Source organism: Ziziphus jujuba, chromosome 4, assembly GCF_031755915.1.
Source record: "Ziziphus jujuba cultivar Dongzao chromosome 4, ASM3175591v1".
Classification (NCBI taxonomy): Eukaryota; Viridiplantae; Streptophyta; class Magnoliopsida; order Rosales; family Rhamnaceae; genus Ziziphus; species Ziziphus jujuba.
Window position 1 is genome coordinate 14,605,104 of NC_083382.1, and position 18,351 is coordinate 14,623,454.

The 18,351-nt window shown below is 30.0% G+C and overlaps 1 protein-coding gene and 1 pseudogene across 2 annotated transcripts; both read right to left on the bottom strand.

Annotated features, from left to right (window-relative positions):
* Nucleotides 1-640: 640 nt before the first annotated feature.
* Nucleotides 641-7,422, bottom strand: LOC107417292 (wax ester synthase/diacylglycerol acyltransferase 4-like; annotated as a pseudogene).
* A 950-nt stretch (nt 7,423-8,372) lies between these two features.
* On the bottom strand, nt 8,373-9,914 carry LOC125422182 (cellulose synthase-like protein G2). Of its 2 annotated transcripts, none has more exons than XM_060816647.1 (3): nt 9,477-9,914; nt 9,074-9,421; nt 8,373-8,982 (listed from the first exon to the last, which is right to left on the bottom strand). In XM_060816647.1, exons 1-3 carry the CDS (start codon nt 9,495-9,497, stop codon nt 8,890-8,892), a joined length of 462 nt encoding a protein of 153 aa, XP_060672630.1. In that variant the 5' UTR covers nt 9,498-9,914; the 3' UTR covers nt 8,373-8,889. The 2 variants fall into 2 exon arrangements, 1 of the variants encoding a protein (XP_060672630.1); XR_009638764.1 differs by having other exon boundaries at nt 8,380-8,982; nt 9,469-9,903.
* Nucleotides 9,915-18,351: the final 8,437 nt, after the last annotated feature.

Consider the following 18,351-nt stretch of genomic DNA (forward strand, 5'->3'; position numbering starts at 1 on the left):
TGACTTGTAACACTAATTTTTTCCTACGAATGGGAAAAGTAGACTTGTTTGATAAATTTTTGGATATTGTTTGTTAAATGTGAATTTTATATTTTATTTGCTTGATTTTTGTAAAGCAATTAAAAGGTAAGAAAAAGCTATCAATAAATTTAATTGAGTAAAAAGTTTTACTAAATATCCATAATGTTTATAAAGTTTTTAATAAAAAATTAAAAAAATTAATTTAATAGATTTTTTTAAATTTCCACTTCAAAATTTATACAAAAATTACGAATTTTTTAACCAATTTGTAAAAGGATTAATGTAGATATTTTAACAAAAACTTCTATATAAATTATGGAGAACTATAAAAAATTTCATAGATATTATAAAATTTTATCAATTTTCATTCGAGATCTAAGTTTCCTATCTATCTATCAGAAAAACAAAATTTCTATAATTTTTGTTTAATTTTTTAAACCTTGACTTAACCTTACATTCCCGTGGTAAAATTTCCCCATATATAAATGGAACAATACACCCAATAATAATAATAACAATAATATCAACAACAACAATAATAATATTGATGGGTACATACACACATATATATATATATATATCCATACATAGAGTTGCACATTTATTTTATAAAGGAAGTTTCACACTCCACCTAGAATGTAAAATAATAATAATAATAATAATAACAATAATGTATCGAAATTATTGGTCTTAGCAAATATAATGGGGCGTGAAGCGTCTATCATGAAGCAATCCAATATATATTAAGGAAACTAATTTATGCCTTACCTTTTATCATTCAAAGGCTGGTCCTATTATTCATTAAAAAAAATAAAATAAAATCCTAGTATTATTAAGAGTTTTGTGCTGCTTTGAAGATGGTGTCAAAAGCTTTTTCCATGCATGACTTGAACTTCTGCACGTCTATATGCCCTTCTTTAGTTCCAATGGTAATGCTCAGCCTCGCCATGTAACTCACAATGCTTATATCCAGGTCCTACAAAATCCCATAGTAATATAAAATAAAACCGTATCTAACTAATAAAAAATTAATATAAAAGCAACACACACATAAAAAAAATTTACCCAAAAAAGAAAAAGCACACACAAATATGATATACATACTATTAATGATTAAAAAAAAAAATTCCCAACTCCGATTGGCCATTTAACAGATAATATAAAACCATTTTATTGAAAAATTTACACTTAAACATATGCAAAGTACGTATTTTAAGTTTTCGAAACACGTGTACACAAACATGAAATAAAAATAAATAAATAAAGAAATCATGATTGAATTTATACACCTCGGGTGTCCCAACCAGGGAATAATATAAGCCCTTAACAGGATGATTAACCAAAGCCATCTGTTCCACCGGACCAATCATATTTGAGATAACCATGCTTGCATTTGTTACTGTGCTGTATATGAACTCTGTCGCTGCCTGGAATAAAATAATTTTCATATTTATTTAAATTTAGATAAAGAAAGATTATTTTATTTTCCCATTACTTTTGTTGTGGTTAGTGCAATCAAAAAAATTATGGGTTAACACAACATTCAAAAAATCGATATACACCCAAATATTAAAAGTATAAAATATGAAAATATTTATAAAAATATTGAAAATTATTTAATATAGATAAAAATTATAAAATTGATTGAAATTAATGAAAATTTATTTTGAAAACTAAAGGTTTTTATTGAAAATTTTGGATTAACTTATTTAATTAATTAAATGTCAAACTAGCTATAAAAATTGTAAAAAATATTGGATGAATTTTGTATTTATTTTAGTTAATCATGTATTATAAGCATTAATGATCATAAATATATTATTATTAACAAAAAATATAAAAAAATACATATTTGGTAAAACTATTTATTAATTAAAATATATAAAATAATTATTATAATTATATTATATATCATAGAATGTCATTTCAATATCACATAGAATTTCTAGATAGATGAAAATTATTGGTCTCTTCTTTATATGAGAAGTAATTATTAAAAGTTATATTTCCTTCGTAATTATGCATACAATTGTAAATATGCCAATTATATAGTTCTTGTAGTAATGTGGCTGTATAATCATTATATGATATCAATTAACTGTATGTAAAATTATTATTCTCTTATAGTTGAGTTTGAGACAATACTAATGAGTTACTGCTTAATAACATACTATAAGCATTTTATCAATTCATTTAACTATATTTGCAGTGAATATATTTCATGCACATTTTTATAATATTTATATACTTTATTATTATAATATAATATTTATCATTTATTTCACATATATATTTGTATTTTTGCCCATATTATAATTTTTATCTACTTTATAATATTTATAGAAATATCAAATTTATTATAGTAAAAAATATAATGGATAATTAGATAATTAAACGTAAATAATATTTATTAATTTTTTTGAAAAATTTTCACAGCAATTTCATGAAAACTTCAGAAACTTTCATAAAATTTTTAATTTTGTGGCAAAATTGTGAAAAAAAAAATTGACGTGGATATTATATAGAAATTTCAATAGAAATTTTGTGGAAATATTATTAATTTCTGTGAAAATTTTGAAAATTTAACCTCTTTTTAGTTGGTGCTAAAATTTCCTATCCATCCTTTGAAAATATTAAAATTTCAAAAAAAATTTCATGATCATTTCATGTTTTTAAATGTTGTTGACGCTAAACTAATAAAATATGGATCTTTTGATTGAATAGCCAAGCTAGATTATTTTAAGTATAGTCCAATCAAATTGGGGCTACACTACATACGTTCTTTTATGTTTTTATAAAAGAGAAATATGAATATATTAGGGGATACTTATAATGAATACGATATCAAATTAACATAGTTATTCACTATAACTTACTATTATAAGTACCCTCTAATGGTAATTAATGGGTTAGAATTAAATTAGATATGTAGTTTAAAATTAATTAATGAGAAAAATTACCCACCTCATAGCCTTTAAATTTCTTCACCATCTCCAATAGCCTGCCATTGAGGTAAACAGATAAAGATTTTCTCTTTCTCCCGATTACTTTTTGGGTATACCGAACAATATCCAATGGATCTGAAAATTGATCATCTGTAAATTTGGGAATTGGTATATTCAAAAAAGCAAATCGATTTCTTCATGGCATCTTGGAATCAGGTTTCATCATCTCATTAACAGAAGCATAATCCATAAGCATCCTTGTATTCAGCAACACAATTGCTATGCAATTCGAGTTTGTTGATTCTTCATTAATCTCCGGCATATATAGTTGAGTGCCAAAGATTATTATTCCACAAATCACGTCATTTATAGTCTGCCATGTTAAAATAGAAATTAATTAAATTAGTTATGAATACAATATTAATTAACAAAATAAATTAATGATTTAAATAAGATAATTTACAAAGTTTTAAACAACCATGCAAGCATGCATTCAAATAGTTCTATTTGCTAAAAAAAGCATAATACTAATTAAGGGAAAAAATTGACAAAATTATATATATATATATATATATAAATTCTCCTATCCAAATTCTACATTAACGTAAAGTCTAGAAATGGTTTATAAACCCTTATAGGCTCCTTTATTAGCACTTAGAAGCACCTATTAGTGTTATGTTATTCATAAACATTAAATTTAATTCAAGATCATAGATAAGAGCCTTATTGTATATATTATATAGAGTTAGTTATAATCTTACGACTGCAAGCTTATTCTTGATTAATTTCACTTGATCGAGAGAGAACGTCATGGTAGTTAATATTGTTGGCAGAAATTCAACTCCAACATAATTCCCAGACCTTATTGGTGATTGATCATCTTTTAAAAAGTTGCTCTTTATAAGACTCCAACCGAAATCTAGTATGGTATATAATATTGATGAGAAAATTTGAGACAGACGATGAATTATGCTGCTGTTTCTTTTAAGTTTGGAGCTTTGGCGTGTAGGAAATGTTAGAGGAAGAGAAAGATTTTCAGCTCTTTGTAGACAAGAAAGAAGAGCGCCCATTAAAGAGTAGCCATCGCCAAGTGCATGGTGAAACTTGAATATGATATTACCCGCTGCTTTGCTAGTTGTGTATTTTACTATATGAATTTCCCATAGACCTGTGGAAATTTTTTGGTAGCTATCTTTGATAAATATTCATCAAGATATTTATCATATGATTCTAGTGAAAGTCCGAAGGGAAAATTAGGGAAATTTAAATGATCTTCAAATAATTCTTTGAAATGACCATAAAATAATAATAGTAAGAAGAAGAAAAAAAAAAAAGGGCAAATTGCAGTTTAGTACCCTCTACTTTTATGCTTTTTTAGTTCTCTGTCTGTAAAAATTGTTTTTACAGATAATACCTCATACTATCCAAATCATTAAAACAAAAAAGTTTCTGGTAAAAACTAGTCATGTGAGTTACACGTGACAAATAAAATAATTTTTAATAATTTTATCTTTTTTAATAAAATTTTTAAGTAAAAAATTGTTTAAAAATTGAAAATTTCGGAACAACCAAAGCCCAAAAAAAAAAAAATGTCTTTAAAAACTCCCAATGTCAAACCAGCAGGTCCTTCGAGATTGTTTCCTTCCAGACACAATCTTTTCTTATTTTAGTTCTTCAACATTACTTCTTTCCTTGTGTGATGATTGGAGTCCTTGTATATATCCTTCCTTTCCTGGTGGCAGATTTTGTGCTAATGGTGTGAACGATAGATCTAGTGTGAGCGGTGTGAGAGACAGCTTATTTGGTGTGAATGACAGATCTGGTGTGAGCTATGTGAATGGCAGCAGCTTATCTGGTGTGAGCTTATATGCATTCTTATCATTGGTGTGGATAGATATTGAAAAATATTGAGAGTATTGAAATCAATCAACCGTACCATGATTAGTTCATTGATAAGAAGAAAAGGGAATGAGAATATCTAGAGGTTTTACAGTCTTATGCTCTGGCTTTTAGGGTTTTTGCCGCAACAGAAGAAGAAGAAGAAGAAAAAGGATTTGATTTACTCACTTCTACAAGGGAAGAGGACCTGGGATGATTTACTCAAAGATAGGAACTCCCTTTGTCACAGGATTAGATTTGGTTTGAGCTTGCATTGGCTATAGAAGTGAGGCATGTAAGAAGATGAAGAAGAAGGATGGTTGAGATAGAATTTTTTTTGGATTAAAATGGTGTCGTTTAGGTTTTGGGTTTTTTTAACTAATTTTTTAAAAATTAATTTAAAAAATCAATTTTGAAGGTCACATGAGTGGCATGTGATCTTTTTGAATGATTTCTGTTAAAAGTTAACAGATGTGGATTAATATGTAAGTTTTTAAAAAATAAAGGGTATTTTCTGTAAAAAAAAAATTTTACAGACCCAAAACTAAAAAAGCGTAAAAGTAGAAGGTACTAAAATGCATTTTGCCCCAAAAAAAATCTAAACTAAAAGACGAACCAAACCTTATGGAAATATATGCATGTTTTCCTTATTTAATATACTATTTAAGTATAATTCATTTAGTGTTTTGATTGGATGATCTCGTGTTAACGATATTTGTAATATTAAACAAGATCGTATTAAAGATTAAAGTATTTTGTCAAAAAATGAAAAAAATTACATACAAGAACTCAAATGTATCGGTGAGATTACTAGAAATAAAAAATAAAAAATGTATGGGTGAGATCTTTGAAGGAGAAATTACGTCAACGAATTAAAATTATCTCTAATTAAGATTTGTGGCCAACGCTATAATTAAGAATATTCAATATATATATATATATAACTTTACAAATTTATGAATTAAACCTAGCATTTTAAAGAAAACATGATTTATGAATCAAATAGGGTCATATGTGGCACATGTGACATTTAAATCTGATTTTTTTAATTTCTTTTCAGATTTTCTGATTTAAAAATACTTGTCGGATGTTTAAAAAAAATTCCAAAAGCTCAAAAAAGCACTAGGTGGTAAAAAAAATAATTTTGAAGGCATAATAAAAAATACCAAATGTTCAAAACAAATTTCAAGATCATAAAAAAAATATATCAGATGGTTAAAAAAAGATTTAAGTGCCTAAAAGAATACCATCAAATACTAAAAAAATATGAGAGCCAAAAAAAATCAGATGGTACAAAAATTTTGAGAGCATGATAAAAATACCAAATGATAAAAAAAAAATTGAAAATTCCAAAAACAAATCAGATAGTAAAAAAAAAAAAAATTGAAAGCTCAGAAAAATACCAGATGGTCAAAAAAAATTTCAAGAGCACGATAAAAAATACTTGATATTCAAAATATTTTTTGAGGGCTCGATAATAATACTAAATGTTCAAAGAATTCCAAGAGCACCCCAAAAAAAAAAAAAATGAGATGGTTAAAAAAATTCTAAGTGCTAAAAAAAAAGGCCAAATATTCAAAAAAAAAAATTGAGACATAAAAACAATATATTCCAAAAATATCATATGGTTAAAAAATTTTTGAGAGCCCGATTGCCATATGGTAAAAAAAAAAAATAAAAAAATAAAAAATAAAAAATAAAAAAAAATTCTAAGGACCTAAAAAAATACCATGTGGTTAAAAAAGTTTCAAGTGCCCAGAAAAAATAACAGACAGTAAAAAAAAATTCCTAAAGCTCAATCAAAATACCAAATGTTTTTTGGACTTTAAGAATTTTTTTTAATATCAGATAAATTTTTTTTCTTTTTTTTTGGATCTTGAATTTTTTTGAAATTTTTAAATGGAAAAATCTGAAAAATAAATAAAATAAAATCATATTTGTAAGTCGCATGCACTGCACACGATATCTATTTGACGGATTTAGTTAATTTTAACTGAGTTGGACTAATTTGTAACAATTTTGAAAATGGAGATATCAATGTGGCAACATTGATTGTAAAGCTCTTAGAACAAAATCAAGTGATTTTAGAGTACATCAAAGTGCAAGTATTATTTTTTTTTTCCCCCTAAATAAATTGGTCAAGTCTCATGATTCAAATTTTTATTTTTATATATATATATATATAATTTTTTTATATGTATATAACCAGTAATACAATTCTAAATAAATAAATAATGAATCTGCCAAACAAAACAAAAAAAAGAGAGAGAATTGTATAATAATCTTATTGAAATGAAAGAAGTGAAGAAAAGAAAAGGGAGTGGAAAAGCACACCATGATTGAAGAGAAACGTGGGTTGATGGGAAGCAAAACACCACAAACCAAAGACATAGCTTGCGAAATATCAATACTAATGGGAATCTCAATTTCCAAAACAGCAAGAATTGAAACCGATAACACTGAGTTGTTCAAGAACTCCCCTGTTGGACTCACTGGCCCTAACAATATTCTTTCCTCCCGAAAATCCTCCATTCTATTCTCGGTTTTTTCCACAATAGTAATGTTAAACTCGCTCACGTTATTCTCTGTTTATTACTTTAAGGAGGATGTGTCTTCCCACTTAATACTCTGTCCTTTAATACACAAAAGTCGACCAAATAAAACAAACTATATTAATGCCGGTGCTACCCAAGCCAAGACGTGCTGCGTTCGAGTCATGGTGGGGTGGGCATAGGGAACTATATTAATGGCTTTTGCCTGGCTGCCATCCGATCCTTTGATGGTGGCGGTGAAATGTTTGAGATGATGCATGTGAGTTGCAACTGTTTTGTACGCTATATAAATGGAAAAAAAAGAGAGAGGTGAGGTTTCAACCATTTATTTGGAGGGGCTTTTCAATATGGTGTACATGGATATCGCCTTCACACTTGGAGTACAACTAAGCCCTGTCTCCTTAGATCATCCATCTCACTCAACTTTTTTAAGTTGTGTTATTCAATAATTTGATATGTTATACAGTTTAATCTATAAGTGTATAGCACAGTGTGATAAATGTAGATGGTCTTTTCATGCTTATGTTCACCCAAAATAGCACCCAAAAAAAAAAAATCATCTCGAGTTTTCAATTTCTATCTATATCTTTATTTTTTTGTCAACGAGTGTTCATCTATATAACTTGCTGGTCTATATCAATTCAGATTTCTCTATTCAATAATTGAAAAGGTCTAAATGCGAGAGAGGGTGAGAACCAAATAAATTGAAACAAGAAGTTTGATAATATTTGATTTTAAGTTGTATTCTTTACAAATTGTTCCCTAAAGATTACACATTGAATGTTAGTAGCCTTTATGCATGCACTTAATTAATATTCCGAAAAGATTTGTTATATATCTTTCAGTTTTCTTATCCGTTCCAAATAATTCAACACATGACAATCGCTAAAACCAAGTACAAGTTTCATGGAATTAGAAGGCTAACAAACAGAGCTCTATTTTTTATATTAAAATATATATTAAAAAAAAAAAGATTATTTTGCATCTTACAAAAAGAAATAGGTACCAAACTAATATGATATTTAATACATTAAAAATCTAGATCCTAGTGGCAAGAAAATCAAGGGCAATGTAACAGAAGCAGAGAAAATGGTCATTGATGGAGGAATTCTTCCCTTGTCCTTCCTTATATGATAGGGAAGCTCATTACTAAGATAGGGAAACTCATTACTAAGATATAAAATGATATCAAAACTTGAAGAAACCATTTCTGCAAATCTCCCACAAGGATTAGCCTTGCCATTCCCACAACAAAGGAAACCATGTTCAACATCATTAGGGTTATCAATGGAGCAAGACCATTGCTGAAGTCGGAAATCAATCAAACCTTTTGTGTATAGCATAACTTGTTCATCATCATCGACTTTGTTTGTCGCCAAGAAACTGGTTTTTCTCATGCCAATTCTCTTCATGAATGCATCCAAACATCCATACAAGTGAGAAGTAATCGATTTTATCATCCATATTCTTTGTTCGTTTATCCATGATCGAAATTATCCTCCAGTTATGAATATTTCATACAAAAGTTTAATGCTCGATGACATAAATATGAAAGGAAATATGATAAAAAAAAATGGGTTTGAGACCTGTTACACCATATAGAATTCCATATTAGGGGAAATCGCATTATATTAAAAACTCGAATTCAAACATTTATATCATTTCAAGATGTTATACCTCAGGATATATAGAGGTGCCATTAAATAGGCAGAGTTGAGGGACAGTAGCAAAGCACCAAAGAGGCAGGCAATAGAGAGGGAAGAACGAAAGCTCACCATAGCACATTTTCCCGAGAAAAGACATTTTTGAAGGACCATATATAAAAGCGAAAAACTTAGAGAGACCAACATCCATCAATCCAGAGCTCCATCTAATGCTTTGAGTCAGTAGGTCATTCAAATTCGTTGTGGCAGTGCCCAAAAATTGGGGCACTGATGTGGCATGAAACACAGAAGTCCAGCCTTTGCACTGTAAAGTGAACCCTGTCAGGTAATCTTCTGCAACTGCATAATACAGAAAACCCACCTGGTTTGCCAAAAAATAAAGGAAAAATTAGAATGTTACGCTCTTACCTCTTTACCCCATTTTGTTTGATCTGCATAGGTGGAAGAAGCGATGAATTTCGCCTCCTTTATCAATGAATCGGTAGATTCACTGTCATTGTTACCATTTTATTTGTGTGTGATCATCCGCTATTCATTCTGTTTACAGAAAATGTATAGACGAGAGAAAACACAAGAGACATCATACAAGTGTGAAAAGAAAAACCCATTCTCGAGCAAATAGAGCGCTCAATCGACGACGTTGACAAACATTCATGTGGTGGAGTTGGTGGAGAGCTTTGTCAGCCTCGTCGATTGGAGCTCTATTTGCTCGAGAATACTCGAAGGGAATGATGGGTATTTCTTTTCACACTTGTATGATCTCTCTTGTGTTTTCTTTCGTCTGTACATTTTCTGTAAACAGAGTCTATACATTTTCTGTAAACAGAATGAATAGCAGATGATCACACACAAACAAAATGGTACCAATGAGAGGGACATATAACACACGGAAATTATGAAGGATTAGAGGTTGTTATGCTTTTCTCTCTTCTTCTTCTTTGAGACTTTATAAAGGACAAACATCCTCTCCATCTCCCTTGATTAGTGCTATATTTTCTCTTATGATATGGCCTCCCAAAATTTAATGGTTAATTGATTAATTACGTTTTAGGAAATTAAAAACAGTCACCAAATATAATCAAAATAATATGTAATAATGGTTATTTTTTGATTTTTTTCCCTTAAAAATAATCTCTTATTCATTCAATTTTGGGTATCCATACGTTATAAATTTATTTTTAATTTTAAAATCATATAAAAAAATCTACTCAAATCAATGACTAGTAAATTATTTCCAAGTTAACATTGGATATGACATTGGCGTAATTTAATTTAAAAAGAAAAATTTATTTTTGGTAATGTGAAATTCCAAAATATTATCTTTTCTATATTTGGTGCATTCTCAAATTAAAAGGCTTAAAATTGTTGTTTCCATATTATAAACTAGATAAGTTTTAATATATCTTTGGCATATTTATTTAAAAAAATTAAATTTAAATAGTTCATTATATAATAAAAAAATTAATAAATATAAAAGTTTACTTTTAATATTAATTTTGACCATATTTATTTTTTTCAAAAATATTTATAAAAAGCTATTTGAATCCAATTCAATATTCTTACCAAACATATAAACAGAAATAATTGATTGTTTTCTTTGTTTTTATCCCCATAAATAGCTATTTTCGTTTTAATATATATTTGCCATTTTATTTCCTATTTGAGCCATAATTTAAGCTTGTAAAAGAAGCTTAATCCGTCATACAAGGTAAGAAGAAATAATAATATATGTTTTTTTATTTTATTTTTTGTTTCTGACGTAAAGTCTAAGGTCTCTTTTAATAGACCGTTTGGAAGGTCTTGCGGTGTTGCCACACCAATGCCTCCAAAGACTTTCTAACTAATTTTTTTATTTTGCGACCATTACATGTTCATTAATGGTGAATAAGGATGAACAACTTTGATTGTTAATTTTTGCATTAATAACTATTAATTATCGTTATTATTATTATTTTAGCACCAAGACGTAGCTTTTATTGTTGTGGGCTATTGGTTGTTGCTTAGGCATATATGTAAGAAGGTTTTATGATGCATATCTTGGGACTAATTATATTGATTTTCAAAATTTTGCAATTTAAATCCACAATTTTTATAAATATTGATTTAGGCTTTCAATTTTTCAATTTATTGTAGATTAATCCAATTTCCAATTTGAGAAATAGATGAGTAATAGCTCCATTCATTTACATGTTACGTGACCCCATCCCTCAATCCAAAAATAAAAACTTCATCCCTAAACCCCATCTATGTGGGCAAGCCATTAGCCATTCGTTTATTCCAAATTAGAGATTGAACGAAATCTATAAGAAATTGAAAAATTGAACTAAATCTGTACTTTTCAATGTGAAAACCAAAATTGCAAAATATTGAAAAGGGAATATTAACATCAGCCCCCCTTGAGGTTTCATGTTACTAGGAATAAGTCCTTTAAGTTTAAAAAGTATTAAAATCTTTCCCTGGTGTTAACTTCTATTCATCCTTCAGAATTAAACTTTTTCTCTTCTACATGGCCTTGTAAAATAACTTAAATACCCTTAAGCCGTTTTAAATATAAAATACTAAAAAATATATCAATCATACCCCTTAAAACTTGAAAATGCATTATCGTTGGAATAATGCAATAAAAAATTTTGAAATCTAGAAATGAACGTTCGAGTCCTATGATTAGATATGGAAAGTACCATTCACACCCCTCCTTGGAATTTTTTTTGCAGAATTCTTCATAGGCACAACTCCTTACACTGATAAAATTAGGATTGCTCCAACATAATTTACAAAACCTTGTTATTTACAACAATAGCAGTAGCTCCGAATTCAGTCATATTCATCTACAACCATACAACCAATTTTACATATAAACGCCATATATGGAACGTCAAATGCAACCTCAAATCTCAAGACAACAATAATGCATACATATAATGCATTCGTCAAGTGCCAGTAGCGAGATTAATGGAGACCTAATAAAATTCAAAAGATGGAAATTTTTTTTTTTGTGGAAAGAAGACAAGGGTAAGAATCTCAGAATCAACTTCCAATCTATCTAAGCTGTATTTATTTTGCTTTCTAGGAAAATGCAACTGCTACTCTATTTTGACACTTGATAATGAAAAGTTCAATTGCTATGATGATGCAACCAGTTAACAAAGACAAAACGAAAATATGTAAAGTGGAATGGATGACAAAAATGAAATTAAGTGCCTAACTACAAGGGTTAAAATCTAGAAGCAATGGATGGTGGAATGAGGATCCTAATATTTCTAAATATGGTGTTTTTGTCATATTTGTTCTTGCATTAATAAATGTTGTAATAATCATCAAAATAAACTAGATTTTTAACCACAAATGTTTAAAAAGCAATATCAAATTCTATTAAAAGTTGGTGATTGAAAAAGCCCTATTAAAAAAAATAGTTAGGCTATTGAAAAATTAAGAAGGCCTGGCTATTTGGAAAAAGTAAAATATAACTTGATTATTTAAAAAAAAAAAATGGTGTAAGAAAGCACTTACATGTAGAAAAAGTATTAAAAAAAAAAAAAAAAAAACTTGGCGACAGGACCAAGCTTCTTTTTCACCATGCTCCCCACACCATCCATTGACGAAGTTATTTCTCTACCTTCATCAACCAACATTGCATTTTCTATTTATTAGCTAATTATTTATTAGCTAACCTAACTCAACATCCACAATAATTGTACGTACATGTTATTGAAAAACTTGTTTTCATACCAACAGCTATCCATAAGGTAATAAATGGAGGTAGGAGGTAGGAAAACATTATTTGAGCTGCCAAACTAGTTAGTCCAAGCCATTAAATTCTCATTTTTCACATGCAGGTTCCCATTCTAAATCACACGACTACCCCGTTTGCATCAATTTATTGGTTGTGTATCATTGTTTACTTACTATCATCAACGTGAAATTATGCTATTAAATTCAAACAAGTTTGAATTAATAATTTGTCATCCATCTAACCGATTTAATTACCAGAGTTTTCCAGTTGAACGGACCAAAATAGAAAGCATTCTTGTTCATTTATATCGTTCTAATTATGGGAAAAATGAAACCATTTGTACTCTTTTATTTTACGAGTTAAATATACATACATAATTATTGTATATCAGTACTTTTAACCACATTTGGATATATATCCTTAATTAAATACACAAATTACCATGGGTGTTGTTAGGTCTAAAATATTGATGATTTTATGCTATATTTATAGCTTAATATTTGTTAGTTTGTGTTAATTTGTTATAGAAAGATACTTAATTATGTATTTTTCTTAATCTAGGTGAGAGAGGAAGAATTTTAAGAAAACAACCATAAAAATGGATTCCTTAGGTCGAATTATGGTGGGAAGCAAGATTGAGCTCGAACGGACTAAGCATTAAAAAGATTCCAAAAATATACCTTGAAGATTCCATAAAGATTCCATCGGAAATTTCATGATGGAAATGGATGTCATATGAATCATCACGATCTGAAGATTTCAAATATCACATTATTTTTGAATTTCGAAGTGCGAGCAAAGAGTTATCATCATTTAAAGTTTGGAATTTATGAAAAGGAATATTCTAGTTAAATCTCCACCATTTATCAAAAAAAGGAATCAAGGCAATTTGAGGGCCAAGATAAAGACAAGTGGCAATAATTGGTTAATTTATCATTAATGAGGCACATGTCATGTCACATGCTTCATTAAGGGTAAATTAGACTAATTAACTATTTTTTTAGAAAGAATTAGAGAAAAGGAAAGTATTGTAAAGCAAGTAATATCAAGTTTCCTTTTTACACATGAAATTCGTCCAACTCTTTTGATAGTCTAAAAAATGTATCTTCCAAGACTCTCACATTGAAAATAAATAAAGAAAAAGGTTCTCAAGGTCCTATATATATAGCCCCCACCACATTGAAGGAAGATATAGAAGTTTAGAGAGTTATTTAAGAGCTTTTAGGAGGCTTAAATAGAAATAAATCAAATTTTGGGAGTTTCTAAGGTTCTCTTAAAGGTTCTAGGATTTTAAAGTTTTAGAGTTTTATAAGATCAATTGGAGAGCTTGGAGGAGGGACAGAGACATGGGCTTGCTTGGAGAAGAAGGCTACGACTTTGAGAGCTTTTGGAGGAGAATTTCTTCACTAGTTTTTATTTTCTTCTCTTTTTTCTTTAATTGTGAACCTTATTATTTTTAATAATTATGAATGTTGAATTTATTTTTTTCATGAATTAATTTTCATAGCTAGGGCTATGATGTAGCCCTAATTATGAAGGTTTAATTACTTTAATATATGTTGAGTTTTGTTTAATTAGTAATATGTTTTGTTAATAAATCATTGGTATGCTTAATGCTTCCATAGGCCGGAAGGAATGAATAGTTTTAATAGTATTTGAGTTTGGAAAAGGATAATATTATGGATCTCCAATAATTTACATGAATGCATAATTGATTGGAAAATAGTTATGTCTCATGCCATATTATTTGCTTGATCTATGTTTAATAAATTTGCATGATTTAATTTATAGACCGGAAGGAATAAATTAAGTTATGTGAATATTATCAATTGTGAGTGAAAACTACTTTTGATTAATTTTGTGATTAAATGTGGTTAATAAAATTACTAGTTAATTAAATTCACATATTTAGGTAATTAAATTGGAATAGTTAGTGGTGAAATCAAATGCCCTAGTATTCATAATTATTAATTTAACTCTCTCTTTACTTGAAATTGATCTAATTTTAATTGATTGCTTTTGTTTGATTTAGTTTATTTATTTTCAATTGTCATCTTAAATTTTAGTTCAAATATTATCAAAACCTAATTATCTTTAGTACTTAATTCTTAATCCCTTGGGTACGACAATCTTATTTTTCCACTTTATTGCTTGAAAGCGATTCGTGCATTTGCGAGTTGATTTAACACATCAGGTGTGATAAACTAATATGGACACCAAAAAAAAAGTTTATATACTTTCATGCTAATTTAATTGGATATTACCGGTGTGAGTTCATTTTCCCATCTATATCAATATCTCTTTGATTAAATAATTGGACATACACTTATGGTTGCATTTACCCATCCATACCAATATCTCATTAAATTATGCAAAAATTATCAATTTATTTATAATGCTTAAATGTTATTTGTTAAAGCTGAAAGTTCCATTTCAAAAAGTTAATTTAATAGGTTAATTTAATGAATGAAATAATTCAAAAAATTTATATATTTTTAAAATTTTCAATCGATGCGAACTAATTAATATAATTTAAACATATAAATTCAGCGAATTTAACAAAATAATGTTGCATTATTTGGTATTCAAAATTTAATACAGATTTGATCATCTAAGTATTACTATTTTTCAGCTAAATATTAACATCTTTCTTATCAAATTAACTCTATCTTAGAGACATTTAATTTGAAATTAACTCTATCTTAGAAGTCAAAAAATGAGAAGGGACAGGAAAATGTGAAACATGTTCTAGAGAAAAAGAAGGTGAACGAACCAATTGGAGCAAGTTTGTCAGGTTCTACTTTCCGGACATCTGGATTGTTAAATTTGCGAATTAAAATCGTGTTAAAAAAACATATTGTGATCCGTTTGATTATATCAGCGGATCATACAGGCTCAGATGGTTTGAAAAAAAAAATTTTGATAAATATTATACTACCCAAGTATCAATGCCTTTTAAATTTTTTACCACATAAATAATAAAAAAAACCATTGAAAATGCTCTTGGATCTACATGATTTCATTATATATCTTTTGTGTATCTATGATATCTATATTTTAGATTTTCTCTTATTTTAAATTTACTTTGGTTGATTAATTGTTAACAAAACTAGTTTCGTTATTTTTCAATGCTTTTTAATTTCTTTTGAACCAATGAGTCTTTTTTTTTTTTGGGGAGTAAATTTCGATGGGTCCACCATTGTACATATACACCTAACATCACATTAATAACAAAAAATATCATATAATTAATAAGTATTCCAAGTTTCTTTATATGAATGTTCCATAAAACCAAGTAATTTTTTATATGAAAAATAATTGAATAAATTATCTTGGTTCTAGAATATGTATACCTAATTATGCATAAGCAATAAGAAGTTATTTGTAGTTAAGGTCATAATTTATACACTAATATTAGACATTGTACCTTTTAAATAATATATTTATCTAAATTCTTAATGAAATTCCAAGGCCAATCTCATAAAAATATATATAGTATTATTTTATTGGGAGATGTACTCAGTTTATATGGGGTCATCACATGTCTTTCCACATTTGGGAAGGTATGTTGTTGCTCATTTTATGCTGGACTGCATCACTTTGTGAAACAAAACTCCATCTTTATATAGTATGCGTGTTTAATTAAATGCTAATATATAGGTTGGTAAGGAATTTAATTCTGATCAAAAAAACAAAAATTCAAATTCTATAATAATGTTAATAGATACGTTATAAAAAATTTGACTCTGACTAAAAGAGCAAATATTCAAGTTCCATAGTCATGAAATTGAAAGTTTATTTGATCATACCTAAAGTGAGACATCACCAAACCGGTTAATTTTGTTAACTTCATTTACCAATTTACCCTATCTATTATACTTATGCTCCACATGTAACACCCCGTCCCGAATCGCACCGGAATCCGTGCACGTTGACCGAGGTTGACCATTGACCGTTGACCGAAGGGGGTCAAAAGTTGACTTTTTGACTCGGTGAGAATTTTGAGTTGACTAGGGTACCGTGGCGAAGTGCACGATGCCACGAGTTCGTAGACTGGTAGCACGTCGAAAATGGAGCTACGGTTTGAAAGTTATGGACGAAACAAGTTGCGGTCCAAACTGTCCAAGGGGTGCCGGAGTTGACTTTTTGTTTATGGGGAATTGAGCTTTGACTCATGCATGGTTGTGAAGTGCTCATCGATACGAGTTCACAGACTCGCGGCACGCTCAAAACGAACATCCGGTTAAAAAGTTATGGACGTTTGAAGTTTACCGGATACCGTATTATTTTCATGTTTTTGGGTCGGTGAACAGTGAAATGCCACGTGTCAGCTTTTGATTGGTCCACGTGGCATGAACAGTATCATGCAGGGTTTTTATTTGTTAAAACACTCGGGGAAGAGAGAGAAAGAGAGAGAAGAGAGAGAAAGAGAGAGAGGAGAGAGAAAGAGAGAGGAGAGAGAGAGAGAGAGTCACCGGCCGCCGGCCATTTTCACGTTTTCCGGCCTAGTTACTGTACACGCACCAGACAGCCAGATTGCCCACCTCATTTCCGGCAAAACCTCCAAATTTCACGACGAACGGCCGCCGGACGCGCCCGGATCGGACGTCCGAAGTTTGGCGGCGATTTTTCCCCCTCCACCGCCGGCCACCGCGAATCGGCACTATTTCGGCCGATATACAGTACACGCGCCATACACCCAGCATCCTCTCCTCAAGTCCGGCCTACCCACCAAAAATCACGGCCATCGGACCACCGACGCGCCGGGATCGGAGCGTTTTCCGGCGAGGGGTCGAAAATCTTCAAACGGTGATTTCTCCGCCGTCTGACCTCCGTTTTGCTCACCGTCGGTCCCGTTGGATTGCTCTCCTCACGATCTACAAATCTGCAAAATTTCACAGCAAACGGCCACCGCCGGAAAATACTGTTCCGGCGACGGTTGCCGGTGACCGCGGCGGCCCGCCGGAAAATACTGTTCCGGCGAGTACCCGAAAATTTCGGCCAGCTCCAGTCCGCAGTGTTCGACCTCCTGAACCCAAATCCGACTTCCGTTTCCGCCAATTCGCGACGGTTTGGGAGAATTGCGGAGCCGAAACCCGGAAAGCTTCCCGACGAAATTCAAACCCCGTCGGGTACGATCATCGGAAATTAAGACCGGATCTGTGATTAGCATCACTCGAGCTTCGATTCGGTATATGATTCGTAAATTTTAGTTATCGTTTGTGTTTGACCCCCCGGGTACCGGGTATTATTTACCCGAATAAAATATTATTTTATTTGACTGTCTGTGAATTTTGTTCTAGGAGCACCGGTGAGTCGTAGAATTGATCCCGTAGTGGATCATGGGTTAATTGCGTGCTCCAGGTGAGTGACCCACCTTCAAATTAATTTTGGGGAATTTAATTGATGAATATATTATGTGTGAATTAAATATTTGGAATTTAATTTCTATGTGCCAAATATTTATTGGATTGCGAATTCTACAAATTTATGCCGTGTGGAATTATTTTATGGTTTTGAGGATTTTGAAATTGGTGTGGTTTTAATGGTAAATTGGG